The sequence below is a fragment of the Lampetra fluviatilis genome, chromosome 18, assembly GCF_964198595.1.
Source record: "Lampetra fluviatilis chromosome 18, kcLamFluv1.1, whole genome shotgun sequence".
NCBI classification, from domain to species: Eukaryota; Metazoa; Chordata; class Hyperoartia; order Petromyzontiformes; family Petromyzontidae; genus Lampetra; species Lampetra fluviatilis.
In genome coordinates, this window is record NC_136292.1 from 3,410,456 (window position 1) to 3,434,240 (window position 23,785).

The 23,785-nt window shown below is 47.9% G+C and overlaps 1 protein-coding gene across 1 annotated transcript in view; it reads left to right on the forward strand.

Annotated features, from left to right (window-relative positions):
* The first annotated feature begins 383 nt into the window (after window positions 1-383).
* The window catches only part of LOC144937100 (serine/threonine-protein kinase D1-like), a 157,079-nt gene continuing 133,677 nt past the window's right edge, over window positions 384-23,785 (forward strand). Inside the window, 1 exon segment of the mRNA XM_078864360.1 lies at window positions 384-1,145. Coding sequence (XP_078720486.1) covers window positions 876-1,145 — 270 coding nt within the window. The 5' untranslated portion in view covers window positions 384-875.

Here is a 23,785-nt window from a genome sequence, read left to right on the forward strand (position 1 = left end):
GGTGCTGCACATGTTGACGATGGTGATGATGATGGTAGTGGTGGTACTGCACATGTTGACAATGACGATGATGGTGATGATGATGGTGGTAGTGGTGGTGCTGCACGTGTTGACGATGGTGATAATAGTGGTGGTGCTGCACATGTTGACGATGGTGATGATGATGGTAGTGGTGGTACTGCACATCTTGACAATGACGATGATGGTGATGATGATGGTGGTAGTGGTGGTGCTGCACGTGTTGACAATGATGATGATAGTGGTGGTACTGCACATGTTGACGATGGTGATGATGATGGTGGTAGTGGTGGTGCTGCACGTGTTGACAATGATGATGATAGTGGTGGTGCTGCACGTGTTGACGATGGTGATGATGATGATCTTCGGGTGGAGCGCGCAGCCAATGGCTCGTCGCTCTGCAAGGCGGCGCTGCCGCTGCTGTTGGACGCTTCGCTGCAACCCCGATCCCTCCTCCTCGCTCCCTCTCCCCTCCCACAGCTCTCCGCCTCTCCCCCCAGCAGCCCCAATGTAAAAGCGAGAGGCGCCACCGCTAGCGAGCCCCAACTCAGATGCGGCACGTGCGGCGGGAAGCGGAGTGATGCTCGCGATGGTGGTGATGATGATGGTGATGCCTCTGGTCGCGTGGCTCCGTTGAGACTTCCATACCCCCACCTCGATCTCCGCTCTTCTTCCAACCACCACCACCACCACCGTTCGCTGCCGATTTGACTTGGAGGTTTTGTCGTCTTTTTTTGGTTGTTGCTTTCGTCCGAAACAAAAGCGGAGGGTAACACGCACACAGCGAGAGGTGACACGGACACCCCACCCCATCCCACCCACCCTCTCTGCATCCCGACTCCTACCGCCCCATTGGGATGTCGAGTCCCAACCTCTCGACATCCCCGTCGGGGGGCCATTTGGTGGTTCCAACGGTGTCGGCCCAAGCAGCGGACGGGACGACGCTGCTCACGCTGACTCTGTCGCCGGGCCACGGGCCCTGCTCGCCGAGCGTGCGCAGGGCATCGTTCTGCGGGATCTCCTTTCACCTGCAGATCGGGCTCACGCGGGAGCCCGTAACGCTGGAGACGAGCGAGCTCTCTCTGGGAGCCGTGAGAGAGCTGGCTTGCTCCGTGGCCGACCAGAAGGTAAGCGCGGTGGTGGTGGTGGATGGATAAGACCATGTGCGCCAGGTGACAACAGGTTGTTGTTGGTGGTGGTGTATAAGGTGGTTCCCAAGTTTGTTGGTCTTTGTATTTGGTTCAGCGGCGGTGGGGATTGCACTGGAACTAGCGAGGCAGGTTGGAGCGGTTTTGCGATTGTGCGGCTCTCCCTCTCTCCCCCCCTCTCTCTCTCTCCGATGGGTTATCGGGCTTGTGACGAGCGTGAGTTGGTTCGGTGTCCGACGTTTCGTTCCACGTGCCTGGAAGCTTCTTCACAAATGGATGATCCTAGCGCGTCGGACACATCGTGCCGAACAACACGCGGTACAATCCCAAAACGCATCGCAGAGCTGGTTGATGTACGTTTCAGAACTTGTGGGTTTTTTTTGATCGGCTTAATGCGGAGCGCGGATGCATATTAACTGTTCATACCCTCCCCCGCCCACGTGCCTGCGGGGCAGGTGTGGGCTGACAGGTAATGACGCCTGCAACCTCCGATTATCACGGTTGGCTTACGTGCGGTGCGAAAGAAGTTGAACATACGTACATTCCGGTGAAGAGAACGTTACGCACTCGATTGTGCCCTCCTCCTGGACACGACTGTCCACGTTTACCCGCATTCTCCACGATCGCACAGAGACTCAAGTCGCTACACACGCTGGACGCGCATGACGATTTAAACAAACACAGATAGCCCCCCCTGCAAAGAGCGAGCCCTAAATCCGAGTAAGCGTCGTGCATGTGCTTGTGTGTTTGTGTGTCCGGGTGGGGAGCGGTGGTGTAGTCGTTTGCGTGCTGCGCTACTGATCCGGTGACCCGAGTTCGATTCCCACTCACGGCCAACACCTTTGACGATAATCTAAAACGGTCATGGGCTCTCCCCTAGGTCGACTCAGCCTAAAATGAGTACCCGGTGCGGTGTGTAAACATGGCCACTGGGGAGACAAAGGCGGCCGGGTGTGATGCTGACCACCCACCCCCTCGTGTGCCGTGCCGACCTTCATAGGTGCTCGCGAACAGCACTTGCCCCAATAGTCTGTTAAGGCTTTGTGTCCGGCGTGATGTATTCGCACTCTCGACTTTAATCGGTGCTCCCTTTCTGCGCCACGTCTGGCTGTTGTTTAGCAATCATCGTGCGCGTGCAGCGTGTGCCGACTGGATTCGTATTCACACACGGAGAGTAAGATTGGCAAACAGCGTTTGTTGTCGTCCCACCGGTTTCGGCTTGCAAAGGACTCCTCCTGCAGTCTCGGCAGTCTCTCAATGATGGTGACGACGATGACGATGATGATGACGACGAGGACATCGGCCATTCATGGTGATGGAGACGCGTGATGATGTGACTATGACGTCACGGTGCTTTCACACGATGAACACCACCTCCGATGAGCATTGCTGGCTACGTACGGCGCGAAAGAAGTTCTACATAATTTAGATATGCGCCGTGCTCCAGGTTGTAATTGAAGTAATTGTGGCGTGGGATGTGATTGCGATCCTGCTGCACGCCGTTGAAGACGGACGGCTGTGGGACGTATCGAAACAATGCATAGGACAACGGCCTCGTAAATGTTGCACTCTCGCCTCCTGGCAATTAGCACGGTAGTGAGCGTTTAATCCTCGCCACTGCCAGGTAATATAATAAAGAACACCGATAAAGATGCCGTGACACCAGTCACAAGTATAGGCCGTGCTGAGCCAGTGTAAAAAAAAAAAAATCACGTGACACCAAGTTCCAAATTGTCACATTACGTGCAGATTAATTCCTGTTCGACATTGATGCTCGGATAAAAAAAAAACCCATCACAAGCATCTATCAACAATAGTGACGATGGTCTGAGTCTGTGTCGGATTAATCTAGTGCGGGGCCTGTAGCATATGTTACAAAGGGGCCCTAATGACAAATTTACATAAATATTAAAACATTAACATGGAGGCTTTCGCGACCAATTTCATCCAGAGAGGTTGTTTTGGGTTGGATCGCGTAAATCTGACATTAGTGATTTAGAAATGTGACTTAGTTCACTTATATTGTGCTGTGTTCTCCTCTTATAAAAACACAACTGTTTAACTTGCATGGTAAAGTAATTGTATTTTTTCATTCGCTATGCAGCCGGATAATACGACAAATTGCTAACCTTACACACCCAGTCGTTCATAAAAGTTGAAGGCAGTATAGTACTATAGTAGTAGAGCAAGTGCAGAATCACTGAACCGGAATTGATAGCTTGAAAGCATTTAGCGCGGGGCCCTTGAAAGTGCGGGGCCCGTAGCTACTGGGATAATCCGGCACTGGTCTGAATGTGTAACCGCGATAGCACAGGTCTGTCTCGCCACTTGAAACAGAGACGATGCATCCGCGTGGACTAGCACATGCTTAAAGAAAGGGTCATCCCTAGTACAATGTGTACGACTCGGTAGGGTGACAACTACTAACACACACAGGGAAGGAAGATCGTGGGAAACCACGGAGGCACTTGTGCCGAGCAGGCTGGAGTGGTGGAGGCAATGCTTCCCAGCGGAGGCATACGCAAGTAATTTTTTTCGTAACACGTGACCAAATAATAAACACACGTATATTGCGCAGGGACAAATGGAGTATTGTAAAATCACCCGTAATGTGACGGATCTCGTAAGCTAAGCAGGTTTGAGGCTGGATTTGTGCGTGGATGGGCGACCACGAAGCACAGAATGTGTTTTCATATATACACACAGCATGCGGCACTGCGTGGTGATGTTGTGGGCAGTACAGCAACATCCATATTTGTACTCTGCATTATTTGGTCCCTCCTCGATGCTTCCCACCTTCAAGCCACGACTGACCCAGCGGTCTGTGGAGTGTAGTGGTCGAATAACCCCCACGACTCGCAACGGTGTGGTGTGGGGGGGCCCTTCATCTGCCAGTGAAATGAAGACGAGCATTGCTGTATGTACGTATGTTGAACTTCCTTCGCACCGTACGTAGCCACCCGTGCTAATACATGAAATGCTTATTCCGCCACGTAATAAATACATCTACCTATACTGCGAATTGCAGGCCTGAGGTTGTGTCAGTGGGTCAGTGCAGAGCTGCGGGTGTTTACATATCGATGATAATATAAACAAACTGCCGCTTTATAGAGAAGTTCCCGTGTACACTTGTAGGCACACACACACGCGTCTTCCGTCTGTAGTGGCCTCCACCGACTTGCGGGTGATGAGGAAGTGAACGAGAGAAGCACCACGGTCTCAGGCGTCGATGAACCTGTGACCTTTGCTTCGACTATTGAGTGTTTGGCTTCACGAGCAAACGGGGGAGGGTGGGGGTGATGCAAGAGTCATATGCAGTCCGTTTGAATGTTAAGCCCAGAGGATTAACAAGGCAAATGATGAGTTTTAATGAGAAATGCACCAGCGTACAATAGCCTATATTTAAATTGGCTCTTATTAAGCTGGTGGCCGGCACAAGGTGTAGCTAGGGAACGTTCGCAAGAATTGTTGGAGTCATCTGAACGTGAAAGTTATGCTGGTGTTAAAGTTGTTTTGCTCTCCGAGACCACCTCCTTTGAGTATATAAAACTATCATTTGTTACCTGCCCTGTGTGCATTGCTTCTGGCAGGTGAATCGCCTCTCCAGCTCGAGGGAGCACTTGATTCATGTACCACCAGTGCTAAACTGCTACAGGGCAGTGCATTTCATCTGATATTATATATTTTTTTTCTTTTTAGACTCAATTTCTCATTAGATTTTGTATTATCGTATTCAAACCTACTATATACATTGTTATAATATTCATTATTTACGAACCTAAATATACGATTTTTTTCATCAACTTAAATATTAATGGTTGAATATTTTTTTACAAAGTTCCACTGGTAGGAAAGCACGGAATTGAAGTAACATTCCCGTAGCATCACATTTTGGGACCAATCCAAATTCTGTGGAATTGTGCACCTTAACACATCACATCACGCATGCGAGGGTGGGATTTGGCACAAAGTTGTTGCTTTTCAAGCGTTGAGCTGCGCCTTTGTCTCACGGAAATGAGGGCTCCAGTGAGCGCAATTCCGCTGGTGCAGGAAACCATCGGAATATTGCCTGCTGTCTATTTGTAGGGGTGTTACGGAGGGGCTGTATACATAGGATCACACGGGAAACAAACACAGTGGGCGGGGCTTCGTGAGTGCACGGGGAGGTGCTCTCAACGACGTCCGCACAGGGCAGCCTGGGGGGGGGCTGGCCCCACTCCTCAGCGGGGGGTTTTGGTATAAAAGGGGATGAGCCGGAGAGCTTGGGGTACAATGTTAAAGCTAAACCAGTGAAGACCGAAGATCGTCTAGCTAGAGCCCTGGACTCCCCTGGGACGCCGCCCTTGTCAGGGCCGCGCAGGACCGAGCCAGCGGCGTGGTCCCGAGAACCAGAGCTAGTGCTCTGGGACTCCGGGTACCGTAGCCCGACTTACCAGTGTCGGGCCAGACAGCCTCCCCTAGCCCGTTAGTGGAGGACTAGGAGGTAGGTCAGAGATAGCTAGCAGTGTATTCCCAGCTAGCCGGGTGAGGGGGCCGATACCCCCTCCAGTGTTGTATGTCCGCGGTTGTGACAACTGTTGTGGAATAAATACGTGTGCCTCAACCCCGGCGTCCAAGAGTCCTCAACGATATTACATATTTGCAAGACTCGGTAACAAGTGAAAGTGCCTGTGGATTAACCATAGAAGTCTGGGCCTATTGGTGCCAACGTTACCCTCGCATATAGCGTGTCCGCGTGTATGCTTGTGCGTGTGCACATGCGCACAATGTTGTCGGTTCTCGGAAGCTAAGCAAGGCTGGGCCTGTAAAGTGGTTGGACGGGCGACTGCCATGCATGCCAGGTTGGCATCGGCTGCATCTGAGCCATGCTACGTTGCGGTCAGCAGAGGGCACTGCAGCAAAATTATCTGTTGTACAGTACTGTGATTCTGTGTTCCCGTGTCTCCGCTCTCCACCTTCACGTATTTGCACTGAGCAATGTGGTGAAGCGCGGTCAATAAACCCCCACGACCCACGTGACATAGGGAGGCCCTCATCCATTAGTGAACTGACAGAAAAGGCAGTACATTGTACATGCTGTGTGTGCGTGTGCATGCACATTGACATATAAATTGACAGGTAGTATATCAGGCCAACTCGGTTCTAACTCTAGGCCACACACACACCACAGTCGGCATTGTGGTGTTGGGACCTCTGTGTTGGCCCACCCTGCGGTTGACTTAGCCTAAAACGAGTAGCTTTCCTGGTGCGGTGGGGTTTATATTGTGGGGAGACAGAGGAGGTCGTGAGTAAGTGGTCCCGGTTACATCAGCACACCGTGTGTGGGTGATAATAGGTACTCACTAAAACTAAACTATTCTAAACTATTTTTTTTATTTTACCAAGTGAGGCCCACTGAGCAATATAGCTCTTTTCAAGAAGCGACCTGGTCACAAATGATAGCTCAAAGAAGTGGCTAACGTGGAAATGTATAGCAGCCAAATTCTCGAACGCATATTTCTAAATGTGAAGGGAAAAAACAGAGGGCCCGGGGAAAATGTCACTTGACCACCGGGAGAACATGCCAATTCCAAATGTACAATTTAACACGTAGGCATCTTCAGGTTTGGGATCGAACCTATGACCTTCTGTGTACCAGGCGAGGCAGTTAACGTCTCACCCCACGGTGCTTTCTCGCCCCTTCGGCAATCTATATAGGCGACATTTGCAGTTGCAGCCGTGGTGTCATGTGCAGCTGGATCGCAGTGTGTAGGTGTATGTCGGTTCCTATGAAACGAGAGGTTTAAATCCAAAAGATTTTTCCACGCACGTTAAATAAAGGGACGGTGAATTGAAAAATGATTTTGCAAGTAATAAACTGCGTATGGACAAACGCTTCAGCATGTTAACCCTCGCCACTCTCAAGCCTCGCAGTTCTGTTGTCGTTTGTGACGGATATGCAAGGTGATCTACTCTGATGCCTCACTGGTTTTTTATGATGTTTGTTATTATCAACATGGGGATGAATATTGTGAAAGTGATGGCTCCAAATCCTACAGAGGAGGAGGAGAGCGGTAACATCTTTAATACCTGTATTGAGATTGGTAGGAGACGACATGTAGGAGCTTTTACGTAAGATTTCTCCACATTTAAATGTGGTATCCATAAATGCATCAGTCGTGTATGTAAATGCATTACGCTTGTGCTGTGTAAGTTATTGTGACAGAGATGCATTGTCCGTTGTCCGGAGTCTGCACAATATATGACCACGTGGCTACTATGTTCCCATGCCGAGTACCTTGACTAATCCTTCTTTGGCTTTTGATTTTACATTTTAATACGGCAGACAAAATTTGACGAACAGCTTTTGAAGCTTGTCTAACCAACAAAGCATACAAATACAAAGATGTCGACGTATACATGCAGGATGAATAGTGTTGTCGGTTCCGAGGGCTCGAGAATAATGAGATTGTGTGGCTATATTTGACTCTACAGTATATTGAATGCTGCTAATATAAATAACACGTGTAATTTAATTGCCCAGGAAGGCTTCACTTATTCACCAGGCTTTCACCGAGTCACTAGACTCCGCTTGTAGATTTTCTGGGTTAATAACGGTGATGGAGACAATGCCGACGATAACAGTGATTTAGATTATCCCGCCTAAAAATAAACTCGCCAAAGTCCACTCATTCATCCAGGAAAACCAAAATGTATTGCCGAGACTTGCTCAAGATGGGCCCTGCTTGGGATGTTTTCCCCAATTTTATTGTTTGTTTAAGAAGTGTTTGGCTTTGTTTGGGAGGAAACTGGAGTACCCGGAGAAAACCCACCGGGGGCATTTATGAACGTATGTGGAACTTCTTTCGCGCCGTACGTAGCCAACGATACTAATCGGAGGTGTGATTACATGACCATTCAGTTGAGAATTATTTCGCAAAGTAATCAACTGTGTGGACAAATGCTTTGTCAGTTAGATCACGTGTGTCGTTAAACCCGCCACCACCCGACAGCCAATTTGTAAGTTTTGGCACCAAATCGTTACTAGTTCAGCACACCAGTGTGTTGGAGAGTAAACCCACAACATTTACAATTCGAGTACGAAGTTTTTCCAGTAATTACAAAACAGCCTCATCAGACGACAGCCAAAATTGTGGAGACCACCTCCTGTTTCAGTCTTAAATAGCGGAATGAATTTGATGTGGTCACTTGTGAGCCAATGAGGTACAAAGACCAGAGGGGGGGGGGGGTTAATGTATTCGTAGAAATTACAATGCATATCTGTCACACTCAAGGCTCTCGCGGTTCTGTAGTCGTCATTTACGATGGATATTCAGGGTGATCCACACCCAGATGTCGTGCTGGCCCATGACCAACCTCGGAGCCGGGAGTGGGTTTGGGAGTCTGGCGACACTGCGTTGTGATTCCACCAACCCTTCGCGAGATGTCACAGTTGCACGTGCGTCACGTACAACATCACAGTTTTTTGTACGTAGCACTCTATGGACGCGCACTATATTTGCTGATGTATAATGTGGAACAGCTTTGTCGATTCTCAAGACAATTTAAGAAGGGGTCCTGTATTGGTATAGTTGGCCATTTACATTTACGAATTGACGTTTGGGAATTAGCCAGTGGACCCAGAAAAAAAACTCTGCAAACGTTCAATATATTAATGCCTCAAACTCTGCACAGATTGATTAAAGGATCCACTGCGACACTTCCACCTCCCAAGGCCACCTCACCACAGCCCGAACAAGCAGCACCTGGTATTCCCAGGCTGTGTCACACAATTAAGTACCAACAAGGCTCAATCATGATTAGCTTTCAAGATCACGGTGACATGCACAAGAGATGTTGTCGTCGGCAATCAAACGTTGTTACGTGATGTTATGTTCAGAATGTGGATAGTGATTATTTTTGACCTGAAAACAATTCTAAGAATAAATGTAACATCTCGCCGCGTTGGCGAGATAATAACTCCCTCACCTGGAATGCACGAGGTTGTGGGTTCTATCCCGACCCTGACTCCTTTTTTAATATTTTGAGTTTGCGTGGTCTCTCTCTCCCCTTTTCGTCGCGTGGTTTTTTTTTCCCTGTGGGTCTTCCGGGTTTTCCCTCCACATTTAGAAACATGCGTTTCGCGTTTTTTTTTTGGTGACTGCTTTCCATTTCCGTGTGATAAGCCACTTCGTTGAGCTATCATTTGCGACTATATCCCTTCTGAAAAAGAGCTACATTGCTCCGTGGGCCTTGATAATCGCCGCTAATTTTCTTGTGGCCTGAATTTACGCTGCCTTTTTTAAATATTATCAACTGCGCTGGAAACAACAGTGCTTTGGCTACCTACGCGAGGAGAGATTCGTGGAGCAATGTTCGATTACATATATTATTGCAATATTGGTAATAATCGATTATTATTTGTTAACGTTGTGGTGCATGTAGATTCTCCAGTGCAACATTAATGGATATAAAGAGAATGTATTCAATGCATGTTTCATAAACGTAATAAGCATGTGTGTTGAACTTCTTTTACACCGTACGTAGCCGATCATTGGATGTGCGGGGGAAGGACACGACACTAAACATGAAACTTGTTCTAAAGAAATGAGGATTTTCAACATAGATTCAAAAGTGCATAGCTCCAGTGGATTCCTAATATCGGAAGGAAGAGCGTTCCAGACGGCCACAGAATCGCATTTGAAAGCGTGTGATGCAGTCGACCGTCTTCGTTCGATGGCTTGCCAAAAGCCGCTGCGGGGATAACCGGCGTTTGCGTGATGGTATTTTAGGGTCTAATTTATAAACGCCTAACTGAGCTACAGAACAAGATATTTCATAAAATGCATCGCGCAGTCTGTTACCAGCGCATTGAGTAGTCGGCATAGATCGCACACCACTTGTGCAAGTTCGTCGCACACCCGTTGTGTGCGCGACGATGGACGCTGGTTTATTTTTTTGCCACGATTCTGATCTCTTGTGGCCTCGTCTCAACGGCAATGATAACGGGAACCCTAACCATCGAAAGAGCAAAAGCTCTTTCGGCTTTGCCGTGCAGGGGTCCGCGGTTGTTTTGCATCGCATATTGATTTGCATACGATGGCCATGTAATGCAAATTCTAAATGTGTGGCCCCCGAATGCGCGCGTTTTACCGCACACAACATTACTTGCAGTGAAAAGACTAAAGGGCGCATTCGTAAATGAGTGAGGCTAACAAATGCATATCCAGGTAAGAGGCATATCATCTGCTGGTACCCTCTCTCCTGTACAGGCACAGCATGAAGCACTATCCAGGCTCTGGATAGTGCTTAACTTCCCAGATGTGACAATATTGAACACAATCAGTGTTATTCGGCCATCGGCATACTTGGCAAAGCGGAGTGCAAAGACAAAGATCCCCCGTATAGTCTCAACAGACTGTTGGGGCAAGTGCTGTCAGCGGGCACCTCCGAAGGCAGGCACGACACATGAGGGGATGGGGTGGCCAGCACCACGCCCGGCTGCCTTTGTCTCCCCAAGTGGCGATGTTTACTTTCTGCACCAGGTACCCATTTTAGGCAGAGTCGACCTAGGGGAGGCCCAGGACCGATGGAGATAATCGTCACCGGCGTTGGCCGTGAGTGGGAATCGACCCGTGTCGCTGGGCTCATAGCGCAGCGTAGCGCTGACCGTTGCACCACCGCTCCCACACGGTGCACGCACACGGACACAGCGTTTGTGCTGCAGCGCGAACAAAGTTGGTACAAGCGTGTCCCCATTTGAGGCTCTCTCGTCGCGTTGTAAAGGACCGCCAAATTGGAATTACTCGGTCCGATGCTCTCTTCATAGCAGAAGCGGGTGCGAGCGATGAAGGATCGCCGGGTGTCGAGGTGATGACGCCTGCGGGTGTGCGAGCCAACTGTGAGGGGAGTGGTGGCGTCGCGGTTAGCGCTACGCTGCGCCACGAACCCCGGCTACCCCAGTTCGATTCCCGCTCACGGCCAACATCGGTGGCGATTATCTGAACCGGTTCATGGGCCTCCTCCCCTAGGTCGACACGGCCTCAAATGAGTGCCTGGCGCGGTGTGTAAACATCGCCAAGAGGGAGACAAAGGTGGCCGGGCGTGGTGCTGGCCACACACTCCTTTCGTGCAGAGCCGGCCTTCATAGGCGCTCGCTCACAGCACTTGCCCTCGCAGGCAGTTGAGGCTACACGGGGGGGGGGGGGGATCTTTGCTTTTGAACTGTGAGGAAGGGCCAAGAGTGGGTCTGTGATGACGGGCGGGTAGCAGGGAGGGGTGTGCGGCCAGGGTGCTGTGACCGAGCCGTGCCTGGCTGATAAGCGGCCAACGGAAATGCGAGCCGAGCCATGGACCGACGTGCCCCCGGCACCCCCCCCCTCCACCACCACGGACGAGGGCCCCCGCGTGATCGTCTGAGCAGCGGAGGACCGCGAGTCGCTGGCAGGTGGTGGTTCTAGACTGGGGGCCGGCAACCTGCAGCTCCGGGAGCAGCCGCGTGTGGCTCTTTGCCGACTGCTTCGCGACGTTTTGTATTCGCGTGCATTGCGGCGCTTGAAATATTGAGTTTTGTAGACGGAACCAGTTAAAAAGAAAAAATCGCTGCTCTTGTTATTTTGGTTTGTCCGATTCCCCCTCCTCTCACCCCCCTCCTCTCACCCCCCTCCTCTCACCCCCCTTGTTCTAGATGCAAAGAATAACGACATGCTGCCCTAGCGGAGTGGGTATAATGCACTATTCAGAGTGACGGCGCGGCATCTGAAGGAAGCAAACAATAATTATTGCGTGAAATCCGCAGGCGTGCTGTGCAATAACGTGAAACGTTGCCTGCAATCAATTGGCTTGAAACTGGCGGTGCAGGCGCAGTGCAATCGGAAGTGGTTTGTTCTCGAGAGGGACATGTGTCCAGCGTTCTCCACCCGTCACGAACTCATTCTTCCCACTGGCGATTTTCATCGCAGCGTTCGCAATTGTGATGATTGCCCCCCCCCCCCCTCTAAACATGAGACCTGTTTGCAAGTTGGTAGGCTTGAATGTATTCTAATATGCTGGCACTTTCCAGCAATGTATGTACCTTAAATGTGTACAAAGCAGCCCTAGGAACAAAGCAATTGGACATCATTTCAAATCAGAAGCGCCTACTTCAGCACCTGGTCACATGTGGACGTGTGCATTGCGAACAATGAATTAATGAGAACTGGTTGGCCTGAAGCCACCACTTCATGAGAATGTAACTTTTTGTCTCGTTGAACAGAGCACCCACATTAATGTTTTCCAAATGATCCGAGCCGTTTCAGCAGGCTCCAGGCTATGTTTTCCTGGCTTGTGAATATGTCACGGTGCCCGCAATAGGCGATGCATTTTTAACGTCTTATCGATAGGCACCAGTCCCCTACGTTCTGCTACCGGCAAGGCAGATCGTAAATGATATGTGCTTATCACAAATGGTCACGCTGTTAAAGTTTATCCCTTCGGTCGGTGGGACGTTGCCCGCTTTCCGCTTGGAAGAAGTCAATTTGATTTGTTAAGGCTATTGCTTGATATGTGACCTTGTGGATATTTTTTTTATTGTGCCCTGAAAAATGCCATCGCAACGCCTGTCATTTGTGGAATGGCAGTCGTGGGAGAGGGTTGCCTGGTGGGTGAGAGGGGGGTGGGAGGTTGTGGTGGTTGGCACATGCCAACACAATTTACATGTCACTGCCAAAGCAAATGGAAAAAAAAATTGCACGCTGTTTCAAATGAAGCAGAGCACCTCGGTATGATACTGCTGGGTGTAATGCGGTTACCTGCCAAGCGCGCTATTTAATGATCAGAACTGCGCTGGATGAAACTCGGTCTTTTAATGTGAACTGACGAACAATGTGCATGGTGCGGTGTATGTTGTGCTATCTCGTATAATGCTTATGTCTGGAGGCAATTGCGCGGGAACAGAATTACACCCTGGGACATGGAGCCCGATTATCACAAGTTGCGTTGTGATTAGCATAGCTTTGGGCTTCTGTAGATGCAAAATGTTCTTAACTGTGCAATGCAGAGAAGAGCGCATATCATCGCTGGCTAGTACGCCTGCTTTGTTTGTGAAATACCATTACTGTGGAAATGCTAAAATGTAATTCCAGCCTCTGGGCCATACGTAACATTATGCACATATCATAAGACTGACTATAGATGGGTTTATGATGGGTTGGACGGTGATGTATTGCTCACTGCGCTACGCTCAACCGAGCAAAATGAGTAAAATGTTCAGTCATGGCTAGCATCAGTGGCAAGTGATATCCGAACCAGCCCTGTGCTCACCCCGACCCAAAATTATCTCATGGTTATGTTAAAATACAACCGCCTTGCCCAATACAACATGGAGAAGTCTTCATTTGGCAGTAGATTGAAAAAAAGCTTGTGAACTATTTATTTTACCTTTTTCAGACGAGTACGTAGCCAACCTATGAGCACGGGTTGGCTATGTGCGGTATGATAAAGGTTCAACATACATACTGGACCTGATTTTATTGCAGGTGGCTGAAACTCAAATTCCATCCCAGGATCTCGGTGTTAAATTTTGGCCCCTTGAGATACCTGGCCATCTTGATCATTCATTTTTGTAAATTAATGACATTAATTATGAATTATGATGCTTGCTTTTTTTTCTACAGCCATTGTTCCAGTAATTGCTGTACACATTCACAGGATTTCCTTTTGCAAATGGATGCTGTATCGTTCTGTGTACAGGAGTCTCGCAAAGATTCGAGACTCTTTCTCAAGAAGGTCTCTACTTGGGATTTTGAATTCTGTATTCAATATTGTGTTGAGTACCTGAATAAAACCCTTACACGTGGTGGGGTGGCGGTGGAGGTAACACTTACAAGAGAGGTCAGGAATGTTGTTACTGTGCTTGCTACCTGCTGACCTCTTTGTAGCGCTGATATTTTTTCCAACACCTCGTGATCTTCGCCCCGTATTTACCGACTCGAATACCAAACTGTTGTGCCCGGCTGAACAACCGAGGCGTGTTTTAATCTCGCGCTCGCTATGCTCCCGGCACGGGGAGGATGTCGCGCTACCAGCCTCTCTGCGCCTGTCGAACGCCCACAGTGTTTACAAGATTCCGCTCCACCCCTCGGCACTGATGCATGCATGCATTTCCTTCCTTCCTTCGGGAAAGGCCTCTCTAGGAAAAATAGTCGCAGGCCCGCGCGTGATTAACGTGGCGGCTGCCTCGTGTGGCGAAGGCAATAGGGTTGAAACAGTCGTGCTAAGTGCTTGACATGTCGGTAGTTTGCCGAGTATTAATAATAATAAAAATGTCTTTTTATCGAGTAATGCCTTTTTAAGATGATCCTGCATTGTGATTTTTTTTTTGGGACCGTTCAACTCATGAGTGCTGGGTATGTGTATGACAACCCGAGAACCTTTTGAGAAAACACCCAGATTATCAGGTTATCATTAAAATCTCTGAACGGATGGATACAATAATTATTTGTCACCTCTCCCATCCAAATACTATACAGGCTCAACCTTGAAAGGTAGCCGTGGTTTGGATCTATTGGGACCCGACATAAATCAGATTGTATCCCAGAATAGATGGATGATCCACTTCTGAGTACTGTATCCGCCTACAGATTATACCCCAATTATACACCAATTGACTGGGAATGGATTTTATTGGTGTTGGGCAATAATCTATTATTTTTTTTGAGTGAATTCTGTATAGAAACCAAGTAACCACTTTAGATTGTACGTACAGGCTATGCAACGGTTGCAGAATTACATATTTGTGGATCAAACCATGACTCCTGCAGCCATTAGATTCTACATATAATGCATGGCTGTAACATTACATATCCTAACTCCCTGGGGAAAAAGGTTTTGGCGGATATTGAAAAAAAAATGGAATATGTGAACATCTACAGAAAACTGATGGTTACACCATGCACAATAGGTCACTGGATGAAAATAACACATCAGCTGTTTTAAACGTGACACTGCATTCATGTACTTTGGAAGTAATCAAATGTATGTGAGATTAAAAATACGTGACTGTGAAAAGGTCATATTTGTGAACGTATATTGAATGACAGCTACATCATGCACACAAACTGCACTGGGTGGGGAGAGCAGTGAATTTATCAGGGCGGATTATACTGTGGTTGGGTATGTAAGAGATTGCAGTGCATCAAGGAAAAACTCTGATCTGACAATTGGCTGTTGTTCAGATCACATTCCAATCGGTGTAGGGTCAGTCCTGGACTCGCCAATTTCAATTCCAACTTTTGCTTGCAAACGCCCCAGCCAATCCGATGTTTTAACCAATCTAACGGTTATACCTCTCCTGAATACACACAGACTATTATATCTCCCCTATATCCTTAACAGACTGTTGGGGCAGTTGCTGTTGGCGGACACCTTGAAGGCCAGGCACAGTGCACGGAGGCTGGGGGGGGCAGCACCACGCCCGGCCGACTCCCGTCTCCCAGTGGTCATGTTTACTCGGCATGGCACCAGGGAGCTATTTAAAGCTGAAATCGACCTAGGCGAGGCCCAAGACCGGCTCACTTATTTTCCGCCGTTGTTGGTTGTTAACGGGAATAAGAACTTTGGTTTGCCGGGTTCATAGCGCAGCGCGCTAACACTGCACTACCGCACCCCGCAACAATAACAACAGCAGCCCTCGTTCCCCACTACGTGGCGGTGGACATCACCATGGGCGTTTGTGCCAAGCTAGGTGCACTTTGAGGCCCACTGGCAGGAGCTCACGGAACAGATCCAGGTGCCACGGGTTGACTGACTTCAGATGACTGGGGGAGACACCAGCTGCCCCACGCCCAACTGTGTCAACTTTCTGCGTTTTATCCGCCCGGTGCTCTGCTTGTTGTTGTGAGCGTCCCTCTTCTTGCCCTTCCGTTTGTTGCTGGAGGGGGCGACTGCCTCCAACGACACAACACATGCGCGCGCACGTGGCGTGCAAGCGCATTCATGTGCAAGCGCATTCGATATAAAGGGACGCCTGGCTGACGTGCAAATTAGTTGAAAGAGTCCTTCGTTATTCTTTGGTTCTTTCGGTTAAGTCGCGTCTAAAGATAAAATAATAAATTAAATAATAGCATATTACGACGTTTCGATTGCAAACACAAGCAATCATCATCAGGCATAAAAGAAATAGCAACAAAAATCTAACTAGAAAAACTATAGGACAGACATACAAGCAGACAGACATCACAAGGACACACAGAGGAGAGATCACATATCGGCACAAAGAGGATAATTCCTGCAAGTCACGAAAGCTCCAAAATTAAGATTAGTCCTTGAGCGAGGGCGTCCCCTTTGTGTGGTCGCTTGGCACGCCCGTGGCACTCACAGCACCTGAACAGAAACACGAGCGACAACATCAACAAACACCAATGGTCACACGAATGTAACAAACACCACGAGACGTTTCACCCATGGTGTTTTAGTTTATTTGGCTCGCCGGTATGGCTGTTTTTTTTTTATTTCGTGCGTGCACGCTTTCACCAACGACGTGCGCGGTGTCTGACCAGCGTTGGGAAATCGTGGTCAAATAACCACCACGAGCGGAACGGCGCGTGGAGGCCCTGGTCCGCTTGTGGATTGACGAAAGGCTGGTGCATGTACGTGTTTCGCGTGTTACACACACGTCGTCTGTGTGTGTGCCCGTGCGTATGTGAGGAGCAGTTGACTCGCTGATACGAACCAGGCGACCCGAGGTTCGATTCCCACTCGCGGCCAACACCAGTGACGATGATCTGAACCGGTCCTCGGACTCCGCTAGGTCGACTCGGCCTCAAATGAGTACCCAGTGCGGTGCGTAAAACATCGCCACTCGGGTGACGAAGGCGGCCCCCCACTCCCTGGACTGTGCCGGCCTTCATAGATGCTTGCTAACGGCACTTGCCCCAAAAAATCTGTTGAGGCTATACGTGGGATCTTTGTATGTTGTATGTGGGGAGCAGTAGTGTAGTGCTGAATGCACTGTGCCACGAACCAGGCCACCAGAGTTCGATTCCTGATCACGGATAATAAGAATGGCAAATGTTTTAACCTGTCCTCGGCCTTAAATAAATAAGTACCTGATACAGTGTTTAAAATCATATTTCTCTTGAATGCGTTGTGGTGCTCTCGGAGGCTGACTGCGGTTTACCAATCATCCACTCCCTTTTAGCTCGTGCAGGTGTAAGATGGATTGTGGCATTTCAAGACCGCAAGGGATGGCCTGCTGGATGGTTTTGGGGATCTGAATGCAACAGTGGAGAGACCATGGCTGATATTGACAATGAGTGAACACACATGTGTGCTCGACTCAGATGCTTGACAAAAAAATATAGGTCTGCCAGTTACCTCGAAAAGCCTCTCTCAAGACACTTTTTCAGGATGGGTAACTGCATTTGTAAGTTTGGCCAATTCCATCGATGTTTGCTAAGGAAGGAAAACGGAGTACTGTATCCAGAGAAAAACCCCAAGCATACGGAGGGATAACCCTCAGAGCACCACGAATTACATATATACGCAATCAGAGCCCGTAAATCCAATCCATAAATGGACGCAGCCTACCGCTGTACTGCCATCTCCTGACCACCTTCATAGCCTCATCACCCACAACGACACCTGTGGTATTCCCAGACAGGCACCCATCCAAGCAATAACCAGGTTCAATACTCCTTCGCTTTTGAGAGTCGTATCAAATGGTGGCTTTTTAAGCCTTGCAATGCGTGCAGAGCTAAATGCAGCTTTTCATAAGACCTTAACTAGTTTGTTTGCATTGCTAGCATGACTGAAATCCCATGATGCTTTGCGTATTTCCAGCTCGAGGTGAAGTGAAGGACTTTGGATCATGTTTAAGGCCACTCGATCTAAAAATGATGCAATGTCAGGTTGTCTCGCTTTATTTCCGAAGTGTAGACATTGATGTGAAACTCAATCGGGGGGGGGGGGGGGGTGTAGTATAGTGGTGCATCGATTCGTTGATTCATGTCGATTATTTAGCTTCGCCATACATAGAAATGACATGCGTAGGATGGCCTAGCTTTTGAGTGTGCAGGCGGTGTAACTGCACTGATGGGGCCAAGGCACGGGGCTACGAAGAGAGGGGAAATTGGATGGCAACCACGCTAGCAACACCACGGCTGTTTGCATTCAGGCTAATGGAGCGAACAAAATTGTACCGTACAAATGGGACAGAGTAACAGCACGTAATACGATGGCGATGGAAATAAACTAACAATAAAAGGGATAGGATACTCAAATAAAATGATGGCCCTGAGCGACGACACTTCACCGAATCGCTGGTAGTGTGAAATTGCCAACCGCGCTGTGACCATCTTACCGTTGTCGATGCGTTTTTTTTTAAGTCAGATACTCAACTCTTACTCTGGCACCATAGGACCTCCTTTGCCAGTACCAAAATATGATAATAGGACTTTCCTCTTCTACGCCTTTTGGCGTGCTCTGGTCTAACACCGTTTGAGACGTGGCTCAAAAGAAAGCTGTCTCTGGTGTAGACCAATCAATTTCAAGGACAATGTTATATTATCAGAGTGGTTTTTTTTCGCATTCTGATCACAAGCATTGTGGTTAATGCAGACATGATTCCTTGTAAAAATGTTTCAGTTTGGTGTTTTAACATCTTAAGACCTGTTTTGTTGCCAGAAAAAAGGGGAAAAACTATTATCTAACCATGGCGTTCAGCTGAGGTTCCTAATAGAAGCCTGACTCGTAGAGACCACTCAAATAATTTGCATGTCTTGGCAACTGGCCATCCCTCAATCTTTCACACGTGCTCCTACCCAGAGCAGGCTTTTTTCTTCCCAAATCGTACATGTAACATTCACTTGCCGATGACCTCTTCCAGACTTCTACATTGCTTCAGTCTTGCCATAAATTTCCGAGAATCACACTTGTGCTCAAATGCATGCAGCTTGGTTAGTTAAGGTCCAGAGATGCACACTGCAGACCACCTGCCTCCTCATGCTGTACATGTATGTTGAACTTCTTTTGCACCGTCTGTAGCTTTGTGACAAGATGGAACTTCACCACATATCTCTACTGGTGATTAAGTGCCTATGCTTTCGCTGTGGAAGATAACTCACCTTGAAGAAATCGTAAGGGGGTCGGCTTAAGAATAAAAAAACAAATATTAACTAAACACTTATGAACGCTTTGCACGGACTGTCAAAATTGACACGTTCCTCTTTTTCCATTGCATGTAATTGTCGGTCGGGATAAAAGCTATTCACCAAAGAGTGGCTGAATACCTGATATAAATTACAGACCTCAAAGCGTGCTGATGGTGCTAAAATATTATCGTTAGAATATTGAACGTGAAAAAAAGTTCGTGCTCCTATTGCATTTGGCTCAATGTGCGAAGTGAGCTTATGTGTATTTTTTAGTTTAATCGTAAGCGACTTTAGCAAGGACTCTGAAAGTTGAGTGTGTGTGTGATGAAATCGTGAGGCCGATGCCAACACGGCCGTAATTTGATGCACGTCCGCGACATTTGCACTCGTGAATATGCAGCGAGTGTGAATAACATAGTTGGGAAATTGGTTACGCAAAAAATCAGTTTGGAAATGAATGTACGTTTGCGTGCAAACTTTTGTCGTGTCAACAGCTGAAGTAAATTTCACGTGCTGATTTAAACATGCTAATGCATCCATTTTGTTCACTCGCATACATGTTTTTGCTTTTACTGGTGGTATGAAGTGTGATTGTGCAACATTAAATTTAATTTCACACGTGTGTGATCTTGTACTTGTTTACTTTTTTGTGTGGCACTTTTGGATTTATTAATTAATTTTCTGTTAATTATAGTTTCCATATTGACTTATTGTTAAATATTCAGAAAAGTAAAGTTGGCTTGGGCAGGACACGTCGCTAGAAGGCTTTTGATGTTTGTGTGAACTTCTTTAACACTACGTCGCCACTCGCAATCCGTGATAATCAGAGGTGTGGAAGAAGGACAACAAACTAAACACAAAAGCTGTTCTAAATAAATGAGTTTGCAATCGAGATTTAAAAGTACATTCCTCCAGTGGCTTCCTAATTTCGGCAGGAAGAGCGTTCCAGTCGGCCACGGAAACCGCATCTGAAAGCGTGTGATGCAGGGGGACCGGCTTTGTTCGATGTTTAGCCAAAAACCACTGCGAGGATAATGGGCGATGGTCAAGACTAAGAATGGAGCGGCAGCAAAAGGTGAGAAACTACCCCGAGAGTGTCCAACACGGAGCAGGAACGATGACATCGGCTCATGTGCGGCAGCTACGTGGATTGTTGCATCCCAAGACATTGTAAAGTGGCGATGGCTTGGAGGACTTCATCCATCAGTGTAGAGATCATGGCCGATGATGATAGTTACCATAATTCATGTGGATTTTTTTTATTTTTGTTTAACCAAGGTATTCCACGAAAACAAAATACATTTCGTGTGTAATGGGCTTTCACCTGGTTATAAATGGTTTATTTTTGTATTGTTGGTTGTTTGTCAGTCATTCATTGTTGCTCTCCATATTGTGTGATTGGAGATGGGGTTCAAGTTTCACATTTATTTAGTTTGCGAGAGTGACCTTGGGCATTATTCTGCCAGGAGTGGGTGATAATTGCTATGTACAGTATATAGTCTCGATTGAGTAATTTTCAACTTTGGCAAACCTGGACTCTAACGCGAACACCCAATTGTCAATTGATATTTATCATCTAATGTTATCAGAATATCAGAATATTTATTTATACTGGAGAAATCCGATGAGACATAAAGTTACTTTTAACAGATGTCCAGTAGTGGTTAAAACACCCGCAGTATTAATCAGGGTGGTTGCTGGATTCGAACCGTGAACCTCGAACGTGCTAGCGCTAGGATACGATCACGGAAAGATGTGAAAGGGCAACTGGGTGGTTTGCTGTCCTGAATTGAGAAGCCGCAGGAAAACAACTCGATGTACAGCCCTTTGTCAGTTATTGGTATTGTTTGACCATACTTCACTGTGACGGGTGGTGTGGGTTGTTGGTGAAGGGGTTGGTTGTTCGGGATCGGTTCAGAGAGCACTCGCCACTGATGGCCAGGAATCAAATTCCGGTCACTGGGTTTATAGTGCTAACCATTGTGCCACTTCTCCCCATGCATCATTGTTATACTGAGAAAAAGCAGACATGGGGCCCATAAAGAAGCATTGGCACGCAGTGCACATGAGGACATGTGGGGGGGGGGGGCAGTTGTGTGGTGTCATGGATAAAGAGGCACTTCCATTAGAATTCTGTTCATTATTTCACATGTTACATTTCCGTCAAGGTGACACTGTCATCCTGTTATGCAAATTTCCAAAGGCAGAACACAAGTTTGATGGCAATGCCTCCAAAATGCTGACAATTCAGACGGAGAAACTCCCGGCGCTCGTTCGTTGTCGTTGCTGATATTTCGCGCGACGCTTTACATCACGATAACGCCTCTTTATTGACGCGAGGCGGGATAAATGTGAACGACTATGAAATCTTATCGCTTGTCACCGTGGCGGTGCAGATATTACAAAGGCCTTCTCTCGGAGCCAGCCCATCTACAATACAACACGATTGCAGCCTGAGACAACAACACCACCTTCGTACCAAGCGTCCACATTTATATCTCGAGGATTCATTTTCCAGACGAATGAAAAGTTACACTTTACGTTGCTACGCTTCGTAGCACGGCACAGAAATGTACGTATGTCATTTCGCTCCGTACGTAGCCAACCGCGCTAATCGGAGGTGCGGGGAGGGGGGGGCGGACAACAAATAATTTGTACCCTAGTTGGTGAGCAGAAAAAAAATTCACGGTTGAGCTGTAATAGCTGTGCAAGACTTGCAGAAATAAAGTCCATAAAGTTTGACGTTCTCAAGAAGCTAATTGGCTGCTGGGAAGCTGGCATTCGTGAAACTGAATTTCCTTTCTTTCAAGCGTTTACACCCAGCGTGTCATATGCGTGTACACGTTTTGTAAGTGTGTGTGTGTGCGCACACAGTGCAGCGGTCGTGGTGGAGAGCAATAGTGTAGCGGTTAGCGCGCTGCGATACGAACCCGGCGCCCCGAGTTCAATTCCCGCTCGTGTTCAACACCAGTGACGATTATCTGAACCAGTCCTGAGCCTCCGCTAGGTCGACTCGGCCTCAAATGAGTACCTGGTGTGGCGTGTAAACATCGCCACTCGGGAGACGAAGGTGGTCGAGTGTGGTGCTGGCCACCACCTTTTCGTGTGCCGTGCCAGCCTTCATCGGTGCTCGCTAATAGCACTTGCCCCAACAGTCTGTTAAGGCTATACGGGGGATCTTTCTCTTTGTTTGTGTGCACACAGAGGAGCTCCATTTGATGCATTGCGCTGCCTCGCATGCCTTCATTTATTCCTCGAGCCGAAAATATATTTTTTTCCTTTGCCGTATAATGCACAGTCCTTTCGTGAATCCACCGTTGGATGAAAAGAATGTGCATCAATTCGGTGTCCCCCCCCCCCCCCCATATTTCACCGCGCCGGTCAGCGCGGGTTGGTAATAACCATTGACGAACGTAAAATTGTTCATTGCCTGCCCTGCGTTGTCATGGAGGCACTAAAATGTAAAAAAATAATATAGTGTCTTTGTTGCTTGTCGAACAAAACCAATCGGATCAAATGGTTTATTTTCTCCATCATATAAAATATCCTTGGCGATGTGGCGTATGGCTTTATGTATTCGTGTCTATATAAAATTATTATGTGCAGCTCTACAATTTCTTACTCGTGCCACCGCTGGCAAATAAAAACGGGCCTCCAATAGGGAGCTAAAAACGAGCCTTTCAAGAGGGAATTTGGCCTACTCTTCCACGTTGAGCACACGTTGGAAGAAGTGGGAATAACCCACACTTGTTTACCCAACCACGCACGACCTGCCCGTCGATTAGCTGCAGTGTACTCCTTGACACTGCTGTGGCTGGACAAAGGCGGGGAAATTTTAACAAACTTGGTTCAACTGGCGTCCTCTAGATTCCAGGTCTACTCTTCCACATTGACCCAGGCATGTTGGGGGATGTGGACTTGCCTACACTTTACCCCGCCACATGCAACCTGCCACTCGACCTAATTGCATTGTATCAGTTTATACTGCTGTGTGGACGGTGGTGATGGGGATTGAATAAAATTGGCACCATTGTTTCAACTTCCACGCCGTGAGATGGTATCGAGCCTTTGGATTTCCAAGTCCGGTCTGGTAACCGCTATACCACGGCAGCATCCTATGTGTGTGTTTTTATATATAAGGAAGCCAATTCTTCATGGCGTTGCCAAGTGCACTGTTTGTATCGTAGCCAGGTTACAGTCATGCGGGGCTGTGGCATTTCATTTCAGCCAGTGTGCCGCTGGTGGCCAAAGAAAATTATATACGTCAGCATGTGGCCATTAGGAAAAAAAGAGGCATCCCTTCCCACCACGGGTAAAAGCACAGGCTGCAGCACTTTCAATACGAGGTGAGGGTGGGGGAAGAGAATGGACAAGGCTGCATTGCACGCTTTCAGATGCGCTTCTGCGGCCCGCTCTTCCGTTCGATTTTAAGAAGCCACTGGAGCTGTTCACTCTGAAATCTCGATTGAAAACCCATTTCTTTCTTTAAAACTGCTTTTTGTGTTTAGTTTG